Genomic DNA, 21687 nt, shown 5'->3' with positions numbered 1-21687 from the left:
ACGCCCCAAGGAAAATATTTTAATAGTTATTCTGTCTTGGCTTAAGAACTCTCATCTGTAACTGAAGACGTTCACCTAGGTCATCTGTATAGTCTCATCTCTAAAAGTTTACAGTCCCACCCAAAAGCATCCTTATCACATTCAAGAGAAATGTGCTTGCCATGTCATCTACTTCCTCCTGCCACACTGTTGTAAAGTGTCTTTTCCCAAATTATTACTGCATGAAATATGGAAGAGGAAGAGGAAAGCAAGGGCAGATCTCTAACTCCCCTTACAGGCATACTTAGGAACTTCCCTGGGAGGGCTCTAGGCATGGCAGAGTGGCCAGCATGGTCTCTGACTCCTAAAGCTCTACTACTAGATTTTTGAAAGTCAATATAAAATTATTTTATTTAATACATAATTTAAAACACTGTGAGACGTCTGCATAGCTGTTAACGGTTTCTTTTTTTTAATATTTTATTTTTATTTATTTGTCAGAGAGAAGGAAAGAGAGAGAGAGCACACAGGCAGGCAGAGAGGCAGCAGAGGTGGAGAGAGAAGCAGGCTCCCTGCCGAGCAAGGAGGCCATGTGGGACTCGATCCCAGGACCCTGGGATCATGACCCGAGCTGAAGGCAGCGGCTTTAACCCACTGAGCCACCCAGGCGTCCCGCTGTTAACAGTTTCTATAATCTTGTACTGGGGTGCAGGTCTCCAGTAGCTTACAATGGTCAAGCATCTCTTTATCTTTTCTGGGGAAAATGCAGTTTCTGTTTGGCCGGGATCTTTGAACTCTGGACATTCCAGTAATCACTCAAGCAAACACATGATGACTTTTTCATGACAGGCTTGATGAGGACCGCCAGCCAAAAATGGCATTTGAGTGTATTTCAGCTGGAGAGTGTGTCTCTGTAATAAACCCTTGACCACCCCAGCAGTTTCGTCAGGACCACCCATGTGACCCACATCAGCCAGGGACAGCTCTGAGTTTAATCAGGGAGCCTCGGGTACCTATATTGATGGATGAGAGGACATCACATCCTCAGCCATACGAGCTTACAGGCACGGAGCTGCAAGCCGGTATATGGGCATTTCGAGTTTTGAGTTTGATTAACAGAGTTATTTGATCATAACTTTCTCCATCAAAGCGTTCCATACAACCACTGATTTTAAGTAGAGATACAGGTGATACACAAAATGAATAAATGAATTCACCTTTAAAACAATATTTAACAAGGGGTCAAATATGGCTCAAGAATTCCTGCATTAAAAAGCATCAACAACAGGGTCAGTATCTTCTAAATGAAATGTCACCACCACCTTCAGTGTGCTGGAAAATGTGACACAATGAGATTATAAGAAGGAGAAGATGGCACCCATCTACCATTAACTTTTATTTCAGGCAGTAAGTCTGGGAAACCTTTCAGTGCAAGCTGAACATTGCTAGGTTTGGGGGCATATTTTCGGAACACAAAGCAAATCTAGGTGTCCTGTGTTGCTTGAGTTGTGTCTTTGGTTCATGCCTGCCAGCCAAACATGTGTGTTGGTGAGGGCACATTATCACAGTTTGCATACAACAGTGGAGTTAAAGCTGTGTGTGATGATTTCATGTTGACTTCTCATTAAAAGTCTATAGGAATTTTTGCGTCTGTGTTCATCAAGGATATTGGTCTGTAGTTCTCTTTTTTGGTGGGATCCTTGTCTGGTTTTGGGATCAAGGTGATGCTGGCCTCATAGAATGAGTTTGGAAGTTTTCCTTCCATTTCTATTTTTTGGAACAGTTTCAGGAGAATAGGAATGAGTTCTTCTTTAAATGTTTGGTAGAATTCCCCTGGGAAGCCGTCTGGCCCTGGGCTTTTGTTTGTTTGGAGATTTTTGATGACTGTTTCAATCTCCTTACTGGTTATGGGCCTGTTCAGGTTTTCTATTTCTTCCTGGTTCAGTTGTGGTAGTTTATATGTCTCTAGGAATGCATCCATTTCTTCCAGATTGGCCAATTTGTTGGCGTAGAGTTGCTCATAGTATGTTCTTATAATTGTCTGTATTTCTTTGGTGTTAGTTGTGATCTCTCCTCTTTCATTCATGATTTTATTGATTTGGGTCCTTTCTCTTTTCTTTTTGATGAGTCTGGCCAGGGGTTTATCAATCCTATTGATTCTTTCAAAGAACCAGCTCCTAGTTTCATTGATTTTTTCTATTGTTTTTTTGGTTTCTATTTCATTGATTTCTGCTCTGATCTTTATGATTTCTCTTCTCCTGCTGGGTTTAGGGTTTCTTTCTTGTTCTTTCTCCAGCTCCTTTACGCGTAGGGTTAGGTTGTGTACTTGAGACCTTTCTTGTTTCTTGAGAAAGGCTTGTACTGCTATATATTTTCCTCTCAGGACTGCCTTTGCTGTGTCCCACAGATTTTGAACTGTTGTGTTTTCATTATCATTTGTTTCCATGAATTTTTTCAATTCTTCTTTAATTTCCTGGTTGACCCATTCATTCTTTAGAAGGATGCTGTTTAGTCTCCATGTATTTGGGTTCTTTCCAGCTTTCCTCTTGTGATTGAGTTCTACCTTCAGAGCATTGTGGTCTGAAAATATGCAGGGAATAATCCTAATCTTTTGATACTGGTTGAGACCTGATTTGTGACCCAGGATGTGATCTATTCTGGAGAAGGTTCCATGTGCACTAGAGAAGAATGTGTATTCTGTTGCTTTGGGATGAAATGTTCTGAATATATCTGTGATGTCCATCTGGTCCAGTGTGTCATTTAAGGCCTTTATTTCCTTGTTGATCTTTTGCTTGGATGATCTGTCCATTTCAGTGAGGGGAGTGTTAAAGTCCCCTACTATTATTGTATTATTATTGATGTGTTTCTTTGATTTTGTTATTAATTGGTGGATATAGTTGGCTGCTCCCACGTTAGGGGCATAGATATTTAAAATGGTTAGATCTTCTTGTTGGACAGACCCTTTGAGTAGGATATAGTGTCCTTCCTCATCTCTTATTATAGTCTTTGGCTTAAAATCTAATTGATCTGATATAAGGATTGCCACCCCAGCTTTCTTCTGATGCCCATTAGCATGGTAAATTGTTTTCCACCCCCTCACTTTAAATCTGGAGGTGTCTTCGCGTCTAAAATGAGTTTCTTGTAGGCAACATACTTCTCGCCAAAATACTAGCCAATAGGATTCAACAGTACATTAAAAGGATTATTCACCACAATCAAGTGGGATTTATTCCAGGGCTGCAGGGTTGGTTCAACATCCGCAAATCAATCAATGTGATAGAACACATTAATAAAAGAAAGAACAAGAACCATATGATACTCTCAATAGATGCTGAAAAAGCATTTGACAAAGTACAGCATCCCTTCCTGATCAAAACTCTTCAAAGTGTAGGGATAGAGGGCACATACCTCAATATTATCAAAGCCATCTATGAAAAACCCACCGCAAATATCATTCTCAATGGAGAAAAACTGAAAGCTTTTCCATTAAGGTCAGGAACACGGCAGGGATGTCCATTATCACCACTGCTATTCAACATAGTATTAGAAGTCCTAGCCTCAGCAATCAGACAACAAAAAGAAATTAAAGGCATCCAAATTGGTAAAGAAGAAGTCAAACTATCACTCTTCGCAGATGATATGATACTATATGTGGAAAACCCAAAAGACTCCACTCCAAAACTGCTAGAACTTGTCCAGGAATTCAGTAAAGTGTCAGGATATAAAATCAATGCACAGAAATCAGTTGCATTTCTGTACACCAACAACAAGACTGAAGAAAGAGAAATTAAGGAGTCAATCCCATTCACAATTGTACCCAAAACTATAAGATACCTAGGAATAAACCTAACCAAAGAGACTAAGAATCTATACACAGAAAATTATAAAGTACTCATGAAAGAAATTGAGGAAGACACAAAAAAATGGAAAAATGTTCCATGCTCCTGGATTGGAAGAATAAATATTGTGAAAATGTCTATGCTACCTAAAGCAATCTACACATTTAATGCAATCCCTATCAAAATACCATCCATTTTTTTCAAAGAAATGGAACAAATAATCCTAAAATTTATATGGAACCAGAAAAGACCTCGAATAGCCAAAGGAATATTGAAGAACAAAGCCAAAGTTGGTGGCATCACAATTCCAGACTTCAAGCTCTATTACAAAGCTGTCATCATCAAGACAGCATGGTACTGGCACAAAAACAGACACATAGACCAGTGGAACAGAATAGAGAGCCCAGAAATCGACCCTCAACTCTATGGTCAACTAATCTTCGACAAAGCAGGAAAGAATGTCCAATGGAAAAAAGACAGCCTCTTCAATAAATGGTGCTGGGAAAATTGGACAGCCACATGCAGAAAAATGAAATTGGACCACTTCCTTACACCACACACGAAAATAGACTCAAAATGGATGAAGGACCTCAATGTGAGAAAGGAATCCATCAAAATCCTTGAGGAGAACGCAGGCAGCAACCTCTTCGACCTCAGCCGCAGCAACATCTTCCTAGGAACAACGGCAAAGGCAAGGGAAGCAAGGGCGAAAATGAACTATTGGGATTTCATCAAGATCAAAAGCTTTTGCACAGCAAAGGAAACAGTTAACAAAACCAAAAGACAGCTGACAGAATGGGAGAAGATATTTGCAAACGACATATCAGATAAAGGGCTAGTATCCAAAATCTATAAGGAACTTAGCAAACTCAACACCCAAAGAACAAACAATCCAATCAAGAAATGCGCAGAGGACATGAACAGACATTTCTGCAAAGAAGACATCCAGATGGCCAACAGACACATGAAAAAGTGCTCCACGTCACTCGGCATCAGGGAAATACAAATCAAAACCACAATGAGATATCACCTCACACCAGTCAGAATGGCTAAAATTAACAAGTCAGGAAATGACAGATGCTGGAGAGGATGTGGAGAAAGGGGAACCCTCCTCCACTGTTGGTGGGAATGCAAGCTGGTCCAACCACTCTGGAAAACAGCATGGAGGTTCCTCAAAATGTTGAAAATAGAACTACCCTATGACCCAGCAATTGCACTACTGGGTATTTACCCTAAAGATACAAACATAGTGATCCGAAGGGGCACGTGTACCCGAATGTTTATAGCAGCAATGTCTACAATAGCCAGACTATGGAAAGAACCTAGATGTCCATCAACAGATGAATGGATCAAGAAGATGTGGTATATATACACAATGGAATACTATGCAGCCATCAAAAGAAATGAAATCTTGCCATTTGCGACGACGTGGATGGAACTAGAGCGTATCATGCTTAGTGAAATAAGTCAATCGGAGAAAGACAACTATCATATCATCTCCCTGATATGAGGACATGGAGAAGCAACATGGGGGGGTAGGGGGATAGGAGAAGAATAAATGAAACAAGATGGGATTGGGAGGGAGACAAACCATAAATGACTCTTAATCTCACAAAACAAACTGGGGGTTGCTGGGGGGAGGTGGGATTGGGAGAGGGGGAGCGGGCTATGGACATTGGGGAGGGGAGGCGAACCATAAGAGACTATGGACTCTGAAAAACAACCTGAGGGTTTTGAAGGGTCAGGGGTGGGAGGTTGGGGGAACAGGTGGTGGGTGATGGGGAGGGCACGTTTTGCATGGAGCACTGGGTGTTGTGCAAAAAGAATGAATACTGTTACGCTGAAAAAATTAATAAAAAGGGAAAAAAAAAGTCTATAGGAAAAAGGAATATTTGAGAACATGGATTCAGAGATAGGGAAGTCTGAGTCTGTTGTTTATTTATGACTCAGAAAATTTACCCAATTCATAGGAGCTTTGGATTCCTTATCTGTAAAATAAGAATCATCACGCTTCCTCACCAAGGTAACCTCGGTAGAACGTATAATCTGATGCACAGAGCAAAACCTCTGGTACACATTAGACTCTAAGCAAACGACCAATTTTATTATTGCCTCATAAAAATAATCATTATTCATATTTAATAAAAAGGAAAGCATTCCTCCACCGCTACAGAGTCAACTAAAAACGAAACAGGTTTGGAAGAGTATTTTTCCTTCCATCTTGGGGACCGAGGAAACTAGGGATGGTTAACCGCTCAGAGGTAGTACGCTCCCGTCGGCAGAGACCAGGCAGTACTGGGCTGAGAGTGGAGACGTGAGGCTTAGTGCTCGCCATGCTAGCAGGCATCACTGTCTCCCCAACAGAACTAGGACAGAACCAGATACACTAAAAGCTGAGCACAGGAGGCACCCAGTCCCTCAGTCGGTGAAGTGTCTGCCTTCAGCTCAGGTCATGATCCCAGGGTCCTGGGATCATGTTCCACATTGGGCTCCCTGCTCAGCGGGGAGTCTGCTTCTGCCTCTCCCTTTGCCCCTCCCCGGCTCCTGCACACACACTCTCTCTCTCAAATAAATCAATAAAATCTTTAAGGACAAAAAACAGCACTGAGCACAGGATGCAGATGGACCCAAGCACAGGGAGGTGGTAGAGATAGATGACATCATTAAGAAATCTCTAACTTCAAACCACAGCATCTCCTGCTTCAGTACAGAGTCTGGCATCCCCCACTCCCGAGGGCCTGAACGGAATGAAAAGGCAGAGCAAGAGTGAATTTGCTCTCTTTGCTAAAGCCGGGACACCTGCCTTCTCCTGCCCTGGGGCAGCGGCCCGCCTGGTTCTCCTTCCTTCAGATTCTGACCAAGACTTAAACCCCACTGCCCTCCCTCCCACCTCCACTGTTTTCCTTGGTTTTAGGTCTTCCTACTGAGCTGAATTACACCCCAGGTTTTCCTGGTCCTCCAACTTGCAGATAGCACGACCGGGGGTTCCTCGCCTCCATCATCGACCAAGCCAATGCCTCCACGAAATCCCTGTGAAGGATATCTATCTGCGTCCTGTCCGTCCTGCTCCCCTAGAGAACCCTGACGGCGAAGTGAGCACTGCCAGATTTGATAACCAGCCAATGGCTGTATTGGGGCTGGGATCTCAGAGTGGGTGAGACCAAATTATGCCTCTTTGCGATGTTCTATTGTCTCCGAGGGGCACCTGCTGCATTTCACTGCAGTCACATTTTTTATTTCGCGTCAGACCACTAGCAATGAATAATATGCATAAATTGTTAGAAATATATTTTCAAAATATAATTTTGAAAATATAAAGGCCACATTGAGTTTGAGCACTGATGGTCATATTTTGAACCCTTTATTATTATTATTATTATTATTTTAATTCTCCCTGTCTTCTCTGATTTCCTAAGTACTTCTCAGCATAACTGGATACAAAGTAGCACCCACTTGCTGCTTACTTTGCCAGAACCCGATATGCCATTGACATCATGCTGGAGGCTGAGACAGACAATGCTGGTAAGAGCAGGTAAACTACTAGAGTGATCGCAAGGCCCTGGGACTTAACATGTCACGCTGCCTTCATCCTTTCCCCGGGGACAGGGGTGATGTCAGACACTTAAAAAGAGCAATGCTAGCATCAAAAATATCCTTCCCTTTGTTTTGAAGGACAAAGAAGAGTTTCTGAAAATGAGGACAGACAGAGGGAAGGGATTCCTTGTATTTGCAGACCTTGAAAGTAAACAGATGGACAAAGATAAAAAAATAAATAAGTAAGTAAGTAAATAAATAAATAAATAGACAGAACCAAGAAATGCAGGATAACAGGACTCAGCTGAGAACTATCTTGAGCTGTTCTAAATCTCTTGAACATATTTAGCACCCCATGGCACAGGGAAGGAAGGAAAAAAGCACTTACTAATTTGAAGCAAACAAAAAAAGCTGTGGAAGGAAGGTGACCCCGTAGCTCAGCATATAAATGGCTAATTACAAGGAAAGACTCTGACTTGGCAAGCAAGGTTGTCTTTGGGGCAAACCCATGCCTTACGGCTTACACCAGACTATAGAAAAGTCAGTGACTTCTGTCCATCTGCTTCTAGAATCCTGTAGGAAGCCACAGGCGCAAATGTTATAAAGAACCCTAAAGGGGGGATCATTTCTGAGGAACATAAAACAAAATTTCCTGCAACGGAAAGCAAGTCCGCACAGAGAGAAAGCTAAAGGAAAGGGAAGCACCATCCAGGTGTGTTACAAGCCAAGTCTGACCACCTCCCGCCACTCCACCACAGCACTCAGTCTCCCACGTTTGCAAGTGACCTTACCAAGCTTTCAGTCTGGCATCAGAGGAAACTACTTAGGGCTAGTTTTCATGGGAATCGGTATTTTGGGGGCCAGCTTTCTCTAGTCTGGTAAGTGGGAGGGTCATGAGAGCATCATGTTGTAACACTAATCAACACAGACACACGTGCTGGTTCTGATCGTGGACAATTCACTTCCCCGATCTCAGCCTGAGATTCACCACCTGCCAATAAGATAGTAAAATCTCCCCCGTGGCTGCCTGGCCATCGGGTGAGGTTAGTTAGGGAATGTTAACCGTGGCTGCAAATGGATCAGTCAGCACGGTCGGTTGTCCTCGTTCCTTCCCAAGTGGGAGATGGAGCAGCATAGAGAGACCGCGTTGCCTCCTGAAAGACACAGTTAATGCCGTGTTGACTAATAAATTCTCAAAACTGCCGACCTGAGATTTTGGCTATGCTTTATTTAAAAAGTTTTTGAAAAACACGGAAATTAAAGAAGAAATAAAGCTGGGATGTAAACAGGGAAGGCTGTTAGGGGCAACAGGGCATAGCTAAGGAAAGAGCGAGCTCAGAGCAAGACATCACCCTTCCTTTCCCACGGCTGGGAATTCAAAACCATCCCACGTTTCTGTAAGAAAAGCTTTATTAGTTCTTTCAGAAAATTTAATTACAATTCCTTAGAAATATCCAACATGAATTTAAGCCATTGCTAATTTAAAATCTTAATAAAGTAGCACTACAGGCAAATTTGGGTCTTCATCTCAGAATCAAGGACCAGAAAAGTTTTCATCTCTCTTTTTTTTTTTTTTCTGTTATGTCCAGGATATAAGCATGTAGAAGGGCAAAAAAGTAAGAACAAAAGTTTAAAAACAAAACTCCAGAGCACCTGGGTGGCTCAGTGGGTTAAGCCGCTGCCTTCGGCTCAGGTCATGATCTCAGGGTCCTGGGATCGAGCCCCGCATCGGGCTCTCTGCTCAGCAGGGAGGCTGCTTCCTCCTCTCTCTCTCTCTGTGCCTGCCTCTCTATCTACTTGTGATCTCTCTCTGTCAAATAAACAAACAAACAAAACAAACAAAACTTCATTGTATCTGTGCTAGAAAACATTACTATAGATGTCTGCTCATGGTTTTTTCCCTCCAGTGACTTACACTAAACTTTTATTTAGTGGGAGAGTAAATAAATCAATGTGTCTAGGACCAGAAGAATTTCCCTAGCACATCTAAAGAGGTAACCAGCTTGGAATTTCTCAGTTCATAAACCAAGCAAATAGTGTGTTTACCATTTCATGGGAAAAAGAAAAAGAGAAATATAGACAGATATATAGATATATGGATATAAGTAATAAAGAGATGGAGAAAGATGTTGATAGATGATAGATAGAAAGATAGATAGCCTACAAAATATCTCATAAGGGTTTTTCTCAAAATATTAAAGGAAAATCAAGAGTAGACTAAAACTCATCAATAAATCACAAGTATTAATAAAGCCGAGAAACTAGATGCCTTGGTAATAGTAGGAAAGCAAGAGAGATAATAAAATGAGTCTGAGGGACAATCATAAAGGAAAATGATTGAAGATTATAGTTTCTATGGGTTTAGAGGTTATCACCCGCTACCTGACCAAATTGTTTCTTCCAACACTAAATGAACAATGTGAACATTGGCAAATGACTGTTCAGCAATTTAAATTAAATTTTAATAATATTATGCAGATTTCCTAACCATGTTCTTGAAGGCTGATTACTAAAATTGGCCATAGGCAATGCAAAATGCATTGGATTGTAGAAAATTGCCTCTTTTTCCAAGGGCTCCTGGTTCTAACTCTCCCATACAGCTCTTGGTGGTTAAACTTCATTTTCATTAACGGCACTACTACAACGGGTAATGAAATGAAGCATCCTAATGTTTAGAAACTACCAATTACTTAAAAACTGGAATTTGAATATATTCCAATAAACAACTCTATGACAGTCCAGACTTATGGTTCACTTGAAGCTCAGCCTTGGTCAGAGGGAGAATGAGGTGACCCATAAAAAGATACAATGAATCAGTGACAAATCTAAAATTTAAATTCAGGTTTTGCTGACTTTTCCATAGGGAATTGAACCAAGACAGCAGCCAGGGCAGTTATTCTGTAAGTAGGTGGGTTATAAACGAATCAACTAACCTTATAAGGTAGTCTCTGGGGCACTCTATTCCTTGGTTAATTGTGGTTCTCTCCTGTTATTTTGTTCTAATTTCTGGAGAAGTTCAAATAAAAACATCCAAGAACACAGTAGCTTTAGTAAAACAATAACCATCACTTTGGGGTTTTTTTGTTTTAAATAGGACACTATGGTATCTGTCCTATGGTTCTGCGGATCACAATTAGATGGAAATCTGATCATAATTTCAACAGAGTCCTTTGACTTCAGTTTCCACGATAAAGGGGACAGTATCACTCTGATAACTGCTTGGTCATGGAGGCTCCAGAGAGAACAGAAAACTGAGCTACACAACCGGAAACTCACATTCACATTCATTTCCCCCAAATGCCTCTGGCACCACCAATTCCTGGAATGAGGAGCCAGTCACTTAAGAGTTGACGTGAAACCATTACCTTAGATTTCTACTGTCAACCTCAGGAGGAGATTCCACCTGGGATGATTTGGGGTGTCATTAGTCATTAGCAAGAGGTACAGACCAACAAAAATCCACGAAGGTTTTCAGAGGTTGACTAATTTATCCCATCTCTTTCAATTTCTCCTTTCGTGCTCACTGTGTGTCCAGTGGTAAGCCTGGTGCACAGCACAGAAAGACTGCAATAAAAATCATCCAAGGAATGAATGGACCCTGTCCTTTTCTACAAGATCTGTTCAAGCCTCAGCTAGTCAATCAGCAAACAAGGTGTACAGCAACAGTATTTCCCCTTCTTGAGCACATATAAGGAAGGAGACATAATTGTTCTCATCTTCAAGTTGGGAGAATTTTTGCCCAATCCCTTCAGCCCCTGTGCCCGCACAAATTCCCATCTTTTGACCTCACTGATCCCCTATTCTAAGACTAGCTATGTACTATAGGTCACCCGGGCTTCCTATTGGGCTCACTGATCTTTCAGTTTGAAAGAGATAATGTAGGTCATTGAAGCAATCCTTATTTTCCAAGTGAGATCGAGACCCAGAGACACTGAAAAAAGTTTTTAACAGGTTCACACAAAAACTGAAGAGTAAATTGAGAATCAGAATTTAAAGCTCAATATATCACTTTAAAATTAGTTCAAACACCCTCTCTTATATGTATAAATATATATACTAAATTATATTTTCAATGTGTATGTATACAATATACTAGCAATGTTCTATTACAGATTTTATTAAATACTATTACTACAGTGAGGAGAACTAGTCCATATCCTCACTTTAATAATATTAATGTAAAAATGTCAACCAACATTCTTCACTTAGTATTACATCATAATACATTATCATTTTAGTTAATTCAATAAATATGACAGATAGCAAATACACTGTAATAAACATATGGCTTCAATAATTCTACAATCGTATTAAAGGCCAATGTTTGATCACATTTTTATATCGCTTTGTACACTTTTTCTCCTTTGTTCTATAGATTTAGGAACTACCTAAATCATCTCACTGAATCCTCAGACTATATTATTATCTTCGTTTTAAGTGGGGACTTTGATGTCCAAACATAGTGAAGACTTACTCAAAGTTCAGGGGTAAGGAGCCAGGCCAGGGTCAAATGTCTCACTCTGAAGTTGATGCTCCCTCAACTGCAGTGCAATGGCCTTTTTCACAGTGATAAATAACACAAAATACTTGGGACTCCCTTTTCCCCAATATTTCTTTCTAGGAAGAAAATATCAGAGCCTGTGTCGCTAACATCTCCAGCTTTTCATAATTTGAAAATGACTTTCCCATTTTTTTTTATGCCATTGGATTAAAAAAAAAAAATCTCACTTTGCTGCCTAACAATATGCTTACTCACTTTTTATAGAAAACGATAAGACCTTCGAGAAAACCATAAGTCTCTCCAAGACTTGCAGGATTCATAACAGAGTATCCACTGTTTTCATCCTGAGAGGTACAGAGTAACCCAACATGGGTGATTCCCATTCACAATCAATAGTGCTGATGGCCACAGACAAACAGATGTGTGTGTGTCCATAACTCCCTGTGGAAGATCATTAAAATATATTTCTAACAAATTTCTGAAAATAATCAGGCTAAATGTACAACAATAATCTTCTATGGGAGATGGTATGATTTCTCAAAAATCTAAATTTAGAAATAATAATAATAATAACAAAAAAACCTGACAGTGCCCCCTTCCCTGTCTGAGCAGCTACATCTCCCTACACAATGAACGCTCACGTGCATTCAGTCGTATTGTGGGTACAGATGCCAATGATACAAAACCACCTCCGTCTGAAGTCTCCTACATGGGGTTCATTGCAAATATGCTATTTCTTATGTTTATAATTGCCTGTCAGATGTGCTCTATCATGGATGCGGCATCTAACTCAAAATACAGCACCAGCTGCCCAAGATCATGGGGTCCGGTTTCCCTTCCATTTGATTTCTTCACATGACATTTGGAAGTGAACTACGCCGACAAGTGAAATGCCGTTGCGTGAGCTAATAGTCTATTAGAAATTGGCACAGTAATTACTCTCAAGACGATGCATTCTTTGGCCAATGCTCTTATAAATTATTTTTAAAAGAAAATTACCAATGATACATGGCAGCAAAGTCAAGAAACTAAGTGAATTTCAGAGTCAAGGACCTGGTGCATCAACGACCATCCTTCCCCATTCTAGGTCTGCAAAACCGAGATCGAGTTTTGCTGAGTCTGTTCCTGCAAATCCAAGCTGTTGTAATTAGAGGTGAGGGAGTTTGCTTCTAAGATTTTTCCATAGACGAGTCCAATTTAATAATGTTCTCTATTAATCCGACCCAACTAGGAATATGGAACCAGGGAATATATCAAACTAATCCCCAAAACAAACACCCTGCACTAAAATCAACAAAGGATATTTGACTGTTAATTACAACTCCGTAAAACGGGAAAGCTAACAATGAGCTTTTTAACATTAGAAAATCAATCATAGCATAAATTCATAAGCCAAGAATGCATTACTTTAAAGAAAAATGCATTACTATGGACTAGAGAATGGTCAGCCAACTTTCTTTGCCACAGCCAAAATGCATTTGGCGAACACAGTTCCTGGGGGTCCTTACGTACGTGTGCCCGGAATTTTTCAGGTCAGATTGAAGAACTACTGGAATGACCTCAAGGGTTTCCTCTCTGAGTCTCTCTCTAACCGTGTCCTAGTTTTGATTGGGATCAGAACGGCAGATGTGGCGGAGAAAGGCGGCCAAGGATCTGACCTTTTATCTCCCGTGGTAGTGAAGCCCGAGACTCTTCAGTTTTAGTCCACATAATGTCACTGTGGGCACAACTTTCTGAAGAGTGGTTACTTTCTATTTCCTTTTTTATAGTAAAAGAAAAGGGACAGAGGGTGGAATGGACAGGTTTGGATTACAGACTTGAAGGGTGGGAGGAGCCAGCGTCCAGGGGTTGTGGAATGAAAAGGGAAGAGGAGGGATACTTTGGGAGTGACAGGTGGCCAGGCCTGTGCGTTTCCTCAGGCTGCCCTAATGGAGTGTCTTGCACTTGGGGCTTTAAATAACAGAAATGTACGACATCAAGGTTCTAGAGGGCAGAGCTGGAGGTCAAGGTGTTGTAAGCATTGGTTCCTTCTGAGGGGCATGAGGAAGCACCTACGCCAGGCCAGTCCCTTTGGCTTGCATGTGGCCATCCTCTACCTATGTCTTTTTCACATGGTCGTCCCTCTGTCCCAATCTCTTCTTCTTAAAGGACAACAGTCCTACTGGATTAAGAGCCCACCTTAATGACCTCACTCTAACTTGCTTACCTCTATAAACATGCTCTATCAAGTTTGGTCACATCAGAAGGTACTGGGGATTAAGACTCCAATATATCTTTTTCTTTTAGGGGTGGGAAGGATTTCAGGCCATAATACCATGTCGCGCAACATGCTGAAATCCCACTGCAGCATCACACACCTAATCACAGAACACTGCAGCCTACGTCTGCCATGTGCACAGATGCTCTGATTTGTAGAAGTTATGCCTATAACCTCTGTATCGCCGAGGCTGAAAGCTGAAGATACAACACCAGTGCCCTAATTTTGATCATTTGGAGCCGGTTTCACCCGACAGCAGCATGTATGATAGAAATCTTAATAAGGAAGACAATCGATGACTCCATATTTATTTATACATAAGTTTGTATGGATGACAATTATGATCCAGGATTGTGCAAAATGTTGAGGATTCCAATATAAAACATCTCTCTTTAGAACGGAGATTTGTAACACATGGTCTTCGGATCCCTGCACCAACGTCAACTGGCATGTTCCTGAAACTGCTAGGGTCCAGACTCTGTAGGACCTGCTCATTCAGAGCCAGAGAACCAGGGAGCAGGGAGCTGGACGTTAGGGTCTCCCTCTTTTACACGAACTCCTGATGACTCTTGTGAGCTGTGGAAGTCGAGAAGCATGGGTCCGGGAGAAGAAACTGACAGACATCCGGACAAAACAAAGTGGGAAGTGCTGATACGTGGATACAAAAGGATGCTCTGGGACCCAGGGTAGGGCCCCTAAGTCCCCCTGGAGACAGAAAGTGGCTTGCCTGGGAGAAGTCATGAGCAGCAGCACAAAGGTGACTTCGGACGCCATGTACTGGCACGGCACAGCCGAGGCAGAGACAGCAGGTGCACAAGTGTGTGGATGCGAGTCGCCCATGCCTGTCTTCAGTCGCAGCGAGGTCACTCATTCCGCCCACCATGGCTCATCCTGTCCGTCACCCTGAGACTCTCCAGCACTTACCACCCCTCTCTTTGAGCTGTTGACTCTGCTTCCACTTTTCAGCTCTTTCTACTTGCAGAATTTAGAAAGCCAGCTGCTTTGGGAAACTGTATCTCATCCCTTTGAGCCCCTGGGGGTCTCCCGGCAGCACCCCTGCGTGGGCTCACTGTCTACTTCCCTGCCTGGGCAGCTCTGCCCCCTTCCAGGGACAGATGCTTTCACACTGTCGATTTTGCTGATGTAGCCTCTCACCTCATCATGGTTCTTTCATGAAAGACCATGACCTACTCTTCAATGTCAGTCGGTAACTAAACATCGCGCAGTGCGTTTTACAATCTCCACTCCTCTTTGCCTTTCACTGGTTCAGGGGCCATCATTTTCAAGGTGCTTCATGCTGGAGTGGGAAGTTCTGCATGGACTCTTCCCTCTCCGCCGCCAGGGCAGGTCCTCCCCAGCATGATGCTCCAAGTGTGAGGGCACCCACAGGGTCCTCGCTGCTGGTCTGGGGAAATATTCCATGTCAGAAGCACTGCCCAGGGTTAAGTGCAAAAACTGTCTCAGAGGCATTTCCTTGAATGCAAGGTGACCTCGATTAGGTGCCCTCATCCATACAACTCTGGAGTCTCTCAGGAAAAATTCCTGCTTGTGTATTTGATAGCTCCTGGCCCAGGAAAGTTAAGAGCCTCATATAACAAGCACTATGATACAAAATTGCCCTATATGTGCATTTGCACTCACTACTTTATTATGAACACGTCCCCGACTCAGACAGAAAACAGGGAGCTGTGGGGTAGACAGCATGTGCCAGGCATGGGCAGGGAAGACGCATTCTTCAATTCGGTGAATGAACGTGCTGGTCTTTGTACACGATAGAGGATAATTCTATGTGATCCATAAAATGTTTGAGATACACTTTGCAAACTCTAGAAGATAACTGGTCTTGGCTGAATGAAGATCTTCATTCTGGTCCGATCCTGCCACATCATTCAGGTCAGAGGTTGGCAGACCATGACCCGAGGGTCCAGACCACCAGCCAAGTTTTTGTAGAGCTCACCAACTAACGATGGCTCAACTGGAAGGCTTGTGAAAATTTTACAAATGAAGACTATGCGACGGAAACTCTAAGTGACTCATAAAGACTAAAATATTTATCACGTGGCCTGTACAGAAGAAGTTTGCTGCCGCCTCATTTCAATTATCACGAAAAATAAGAGAAATCTATCACCAGCTTAGTTACTTAAATATTACTGAAGTTAATTGGACATTCATAAAGTTTTTGCACGAAAGCAAGTTGACAAGTACTTACTAAAAAAAATCATGGATGGAAATATGTTTGCATCATGAAAGAGTCTTTTTTTTATTGGGCATCTCATAGTGCATGGTTCAATGGTAAGGTTTCATGTCAAATTTTTCACTTATACCTTCAAATAAGGCAGCAGTGGGGTCTTCCCGTCCCCATGGCCAGAGGAGGAGGCTGAACCTCACAGAAACCCAATTTCCTGCTCAGTGTTGCATCAGTCAGTGAATGTTGGGGACAGGCAGGATCCACATCTTAATTTGGGAGACTGGCTGAAATATCCAAAATCCAATCACTCAAATCCCATGAAGAGACCAGGGGTAAATGCACAGTAATTGGCAGATTTGGGCTATATGAGCTATGTGGCTTCTTACCGAAGAACTTAGAATATGCTGGCGTAATGACCACAACCTACATGTGTATATATACATATTTTCTTATATAATGGGACATGTGATTCGGTATTTAAAAAAAAACATTTTATTAAATTTCTAGAAGCCTTACATTATTGCCATGACACACAGAAGCTTGATCATTTCATAAAAGCAAATAACGATGCATATGAAAATAATCAAGCCGAGTCATAAGACCTATGCATTTTATGCTCATAAGTAAGTTATTAAGATTTACAAAAATCTTAAAAAGTTATTAAAATTTACAAAATAACTCACATTTAATTTATAAAATAACTCACCAAACATATCCTCCTAACTTTTTATAATGTTGTTATTTTTAAAAAATAAAAAATAAATAAAGCAAATAGTTTCCACCTAAAAGATGGTCTTTCAGGAGGCAGCAACAATGTGTCCGGGGTACATGTACGATACAGTGGAAATACCTAGATTCTTGCATCGGAAACATATGAGTTCAAATCCCATGTCAGGGAGTCAGTCTTTGTGCTGCTTGGGAACGTCACCTTTGAGCGCTGGAATCTACACCGGTTAAGGAGTGAGGAGCAGACATGCAGGTCACAGCTGATTCCCAGAAGAGCCCCGCACCCCGTTCTCCTCATCCACCCACCCCCGCTGCACTACGACCTTCACATCCGCAGATACAGCTTGATTAGGCATCTACACGCCTCTAGGCTTCTAGGTCTCTCCATCTTCAAGGCCTGACTTGATACACAGAAGCTTAATCACGTAATCTGTACGAAAGATCATGTTTCCTACTCTTCTTTGCCTGCACAGTGCAAGCAGAGCAGAAACGGTGGTCAGTGTCGGCACCAGCTGAAGCTGCAGAAGGCAAAAGGCTGAGAATCCAAGCTTGAGAAGGAAAGAGGAAGTGGCGGGGGGCAAAGCAGGACACAGACTCCTAGGAGGAGAACAAGCTGAGGGCTGCTGGAGGGGAGGGGCAGGGGGATGGGGGCATGGGGGACTGGGGGGGGGCACCAAGGCCGGCCCTCGGGATGCGCACTGCGTGAAATGACACCACTAAGTTCTAGCCCTGAAACCGAAGCTGCGCTACATGTTAACTAACTAGAATTTAAATAAAACCTGGAGACAAACGAAAAGAATTACAATAAAATTGACGTTTTATAAAAAGAAAGGTAAGACAGATGGTTTCTGGGAGCTGCTGTCTCTTTAAGGCGGGAAGGTGGGAAGCCAGCCTGCTCTGTGTTGCTGGTTTACCTGGGTCTTTGAGATAACAGAGAAAACCTCGGTTCAAATTCAGGCGGCTCTTCAAGAGGGATGAGATCAGTGTATTGATAATGGAAATAGCCGCTTGGCAGAGTTTCTTGCTTTAAGGCAGGACATGAAGCCTGAAGGACAGAAGATAGGCTTGGCTTCATAGGGGAGGATATGAACCAATACAGATTTCTGAGAAAAATAATTTAAAAGGTCAAGCAAAGGGAGAAAAACAGCCTGAAGTTCCCTGAAACCAGTAGCTACATTTCTCCTCCTGCAGTTTCTTCACTCACAGGTGACCAGGCTGTTTGTTTAATCCCGCCCAGAATTTTCTTTTTATTTTATTTTATTATGTATTTGACAGAGAGAGATCATAAGTAGGCAGAGAGGCAGTCAGAGAGAGTGAGAGGGAAGCAGGCTCCCTGCCGAGCAGAGAGCCCGATGCAGGACTCGATCCCAGGACCGTGAGATCATGACCTGAGCCAAAGGCAGCGGCTTAAACCACTGAGCCACCCAGGCGCCCCCACCCAGAATTTTCTAACTCTCCTTACAAGTTCTGCGTCCTGGGAGCCACAGGTCAATTGCTAAGTTTGGGGGAAGCCTCACACACCCGCCTCCAGACCTTACAGGAAATACGAGTGCTGAGGTTTAAGTCTTGAAGACTGATTCTAGGTTGTTGTTCTGTCCTCTCAACAATCCGGAGAGCGAGGCATCAAAACGCCCCGGTTTAGAGAGATGAGGACTCCCTTACCATCAACCCCTATGTTTCTCTCAAAATTCTGTGCTTCTGACTTGCCACTGGGAAAAGGTCCATGAAAACAAGAGAGAAAAAGTCAAAGAAAACAAGAGAAATTGAAAGATTCTGGCAGAAGATGATGACCATTTAAAAAAAAAAAGATAAAAAATCATTCTCAAATATGTGTCTCATAAGGTTCATAGATTTATAAAGTTTTGCATTTAAAGTATTTACCAAATGCCATAGGTGACAGGGTGTCTGGCTGGGTGTCCTGGGGACGGCAGACGGACACAATGTGTGGGCAGTTAGAAAAGGTATAACTCGTTTTCGTTCTTCTGTAAGATTAAAAGGAGCGGTGCTCAGATCACTGAGAAAACACAATCGCAGCTCAAGGGTCCCTGAAATCTTACATAATACATTGAAATATTAACTACACATCAAAAATATTAAGTATTAGACTGCCAGGGCCTTCAAGAGAAATGTGTTTATCTATTTATTCATTCATTCATTTACTCCAATTTTCAAGTCTTCTATTTACAGATAGAAATAATTGTAATAACTATGGTGATCTCTGAGTTTGCTAAAAGTCTTAGACTATTTCAACATGTGGCATCAGGAATGAAATTCCCAATTACCTCCAAGGCCTCGGAAATGAATTTAAATACCGAAAATACAGATTCTCTCCAGAGTTGGTGCCTACAAGACTTTTTATGAGGAGAATTCCCTTTGGCTGAAAAACAATTTGATTCAGACACGGAAGTGTGGGCAGAAGGTCTGGATTCTGGGTCAACGTGTTTGCGATTATTGGTAAGTCACTTTAACTTTTACAGGCTTCAGCTCTAGATACTGGAAAGCAAGTAAATTGAACCAGATGATTCTCAAGTGCCCCCCGGTTTTGTAAGTCATAATTTATAAAGAGAGCACACGGTCCTACGAGCTGCCTGGTTCTCAGAACAGTTAACAAAACGGGTTGACCATGGCAGGTTTGTTGTGGGAAGAGGGTGCTTCTGGAGCGTGTGATCATCGGAGAACACAGTCCTGTGAGTCTTTATCTCCCGGAAGAAATCTGAAGGAAGGTAGCCTAATTTTCCACGTCAAGTATGCTGCGTGCTTGTGTTATTCTCAGTTACACACAACACAACCAACACACTCGCGCGTCACACTCTCTCAGATTCTCAGCCCACACTGCACGGGCTCCTTGAGGACCTGGGTTTGGTGCACCATTTCTGAGTCATTAACTGCAGCCCTAAGTAGTTCTGCTAAGGGAGGGAATGGGAGAGGAGAGAGAGGGGCACAGGTATTGGATAAACACCTGCAGACCTCGTCTTGTTCCTTTCAGCCTCTCGTAGGAAGAGCAAGCCGAGTCTCCAGCTCTGTCGGGGGTTCAAGAATTCCTCCCGGAGCAGGAAGACACACGGAATGTGCCCGGATTGTGGGTTCCCCGTGTCCCTCCCATCACCCCAGTGTCTCTCCCCGGGCCTTCTAGTGTCTCCTGTTCTGAGAGCACCTTCCACCTGAACCCTCCTTTGTGACTTGGGCTCTAGAGATCCCAATTCTGGGAACTTCTGCCAACATGCTCAACCCCCAGGCCTGCACCCCACCCTTGTCCACTTTGGGGTTTTGTCATGATTACAGCGGTTGGCATTCTGTCCCCAGGGCACAGGACGCAGAGTTGCCAGAGCTACTCTGAGCGATAGAGTCTATGTCGTAGAGTAACAGAACATTAAAAGAAAATGAGAATTATTTCTTCTTGTAAAGAACGAAATCATCATTCTGAATGAAAGAAGCTTTGGGATCTTTATGTTTGTCTTATATTTAAAAAGAATTTCCAGAGCTGGAACATAAATAATGCAAGCTAAGTGTCTGATTGACTTCTGGTGGTTAAAGACACATACAGTCACTGTGATAAATATCCATTATTGTCTCAGAGAGAAATGCCAGAAAATCTAATATCTATGAAAAAAGGAAAAATGGAAACCAATATGAGGCTCCACTCATAAATCATAATTAGCTTTCAAAGACCAATATCTTTTATTATGAATATAAATCCCGATAAGGCAAAACTATGAAAATTTCATGACTCCAAAGTCTTCAATTAAAATTAAAATGCCTTATTTGAAAATTTGATTTTTATGCATATGACAGATAAAGTTCCCCAAAAAAGCATGAAATATTGAAATCAACTTTAACAAGTCCTCAATTTAAATGACCAAAGGAAAATGAAATATATGACGTATGGCTCAAAGAATGAGTTTTTAATCTAAATTATGAAAAGGGGGGTTTAGTAAATTGATTTTTTAATTAATACAACTGTCAAGAAAAATTCCTTTGAATCTACATCTAATAACACATTTTTTCCTTCAAAATGAAATACAAGAAAGTATTAGGGTAACCACCCGGCTTCCAGTGAACGTCCAGCCGTCCTCGGACTGCTGGCTGTAAGCTACATCAAGCCCAGTGTAAATGTCAGAAATGTGTGCCTGGCTGGTGGAAAGTTTAATTTGTTCTTCTAGAAACCCACATTCAATTTTTCCTTACCTTTCATCCATCGCCGCCGCTGCAGTCATTCTCAATATGTGATTCAAATAAGAACAATGAATTTAATTCAAGTTTGGGGATGAAAAAGCACCTTCCTTACCCTGGCAGAGGGGAGCGAGGGAATCCCACTGATACATGCCTCCTGGACTCCGTCGGCAGGTCGCGTTGCTGTGGCCAATCATCCGGTGCCCGGGCTTGCAGAAATAATGCACTTTACTCCCCAGTGCTCCTGTGGTCCTATTGAAAACACCGCCGTTCTTCGGGGTGTGGGTCAGGCTGCAGTAGGGCGCTGCGGACACACGAGCACATCCAGACGCAAATAAATAAACAGGGAGAGACCGGGGGCTTCCCTTGGTTAAAGGGATATAAATAAAATATCTTTCTTGTTTAAAGAGTGGGAAATCAGCACCAATATGTCAACGTGTTCTAACAAGCATGCCCACACACCACAGTCTGGCACGGGGCTGCTGAGAATGCA

The 21687-nt window shown here is 42.2% G+C and overlaps 1 protein-coding gene across 1 annotated transcript in view; it reads right to left on the bottom strand.

The window, feature by feature from the left end:
* Positions 1-21687, bottom strand: part of CSMD1 (CUB and Sushi multiple domains 1) — a 2021046-nt gene that overhangs the window by 105765 nt on the left and 1893594 nt on the right. The window contains exon 49 of the mRNA XM_045997494.1: positions 21310-21498. Within this exon, the coding sequence (XP_045853450.1) occupies positions 21310-21498 (189 nt within the window). The remainder of the gene's footprint in view (positions 1-21309; positions 21499-21687) is intronic.

This window comes from Meles meles, chromosome 2, assembly GCF_922984935.1.
Source record: "Meles meles chromosome 2, mMelMel3.1 paternal haplotype, whole genome shotgun sequence".
Lineage (NCBI taxonomy): Eukaryota > Metazoa > Chordata > Mammalia > Carnivora > Mustelidae > Meles > Meles meles.
This window is presented reverse-complemented; position numbering and strand designations above follow the sequence as displayed.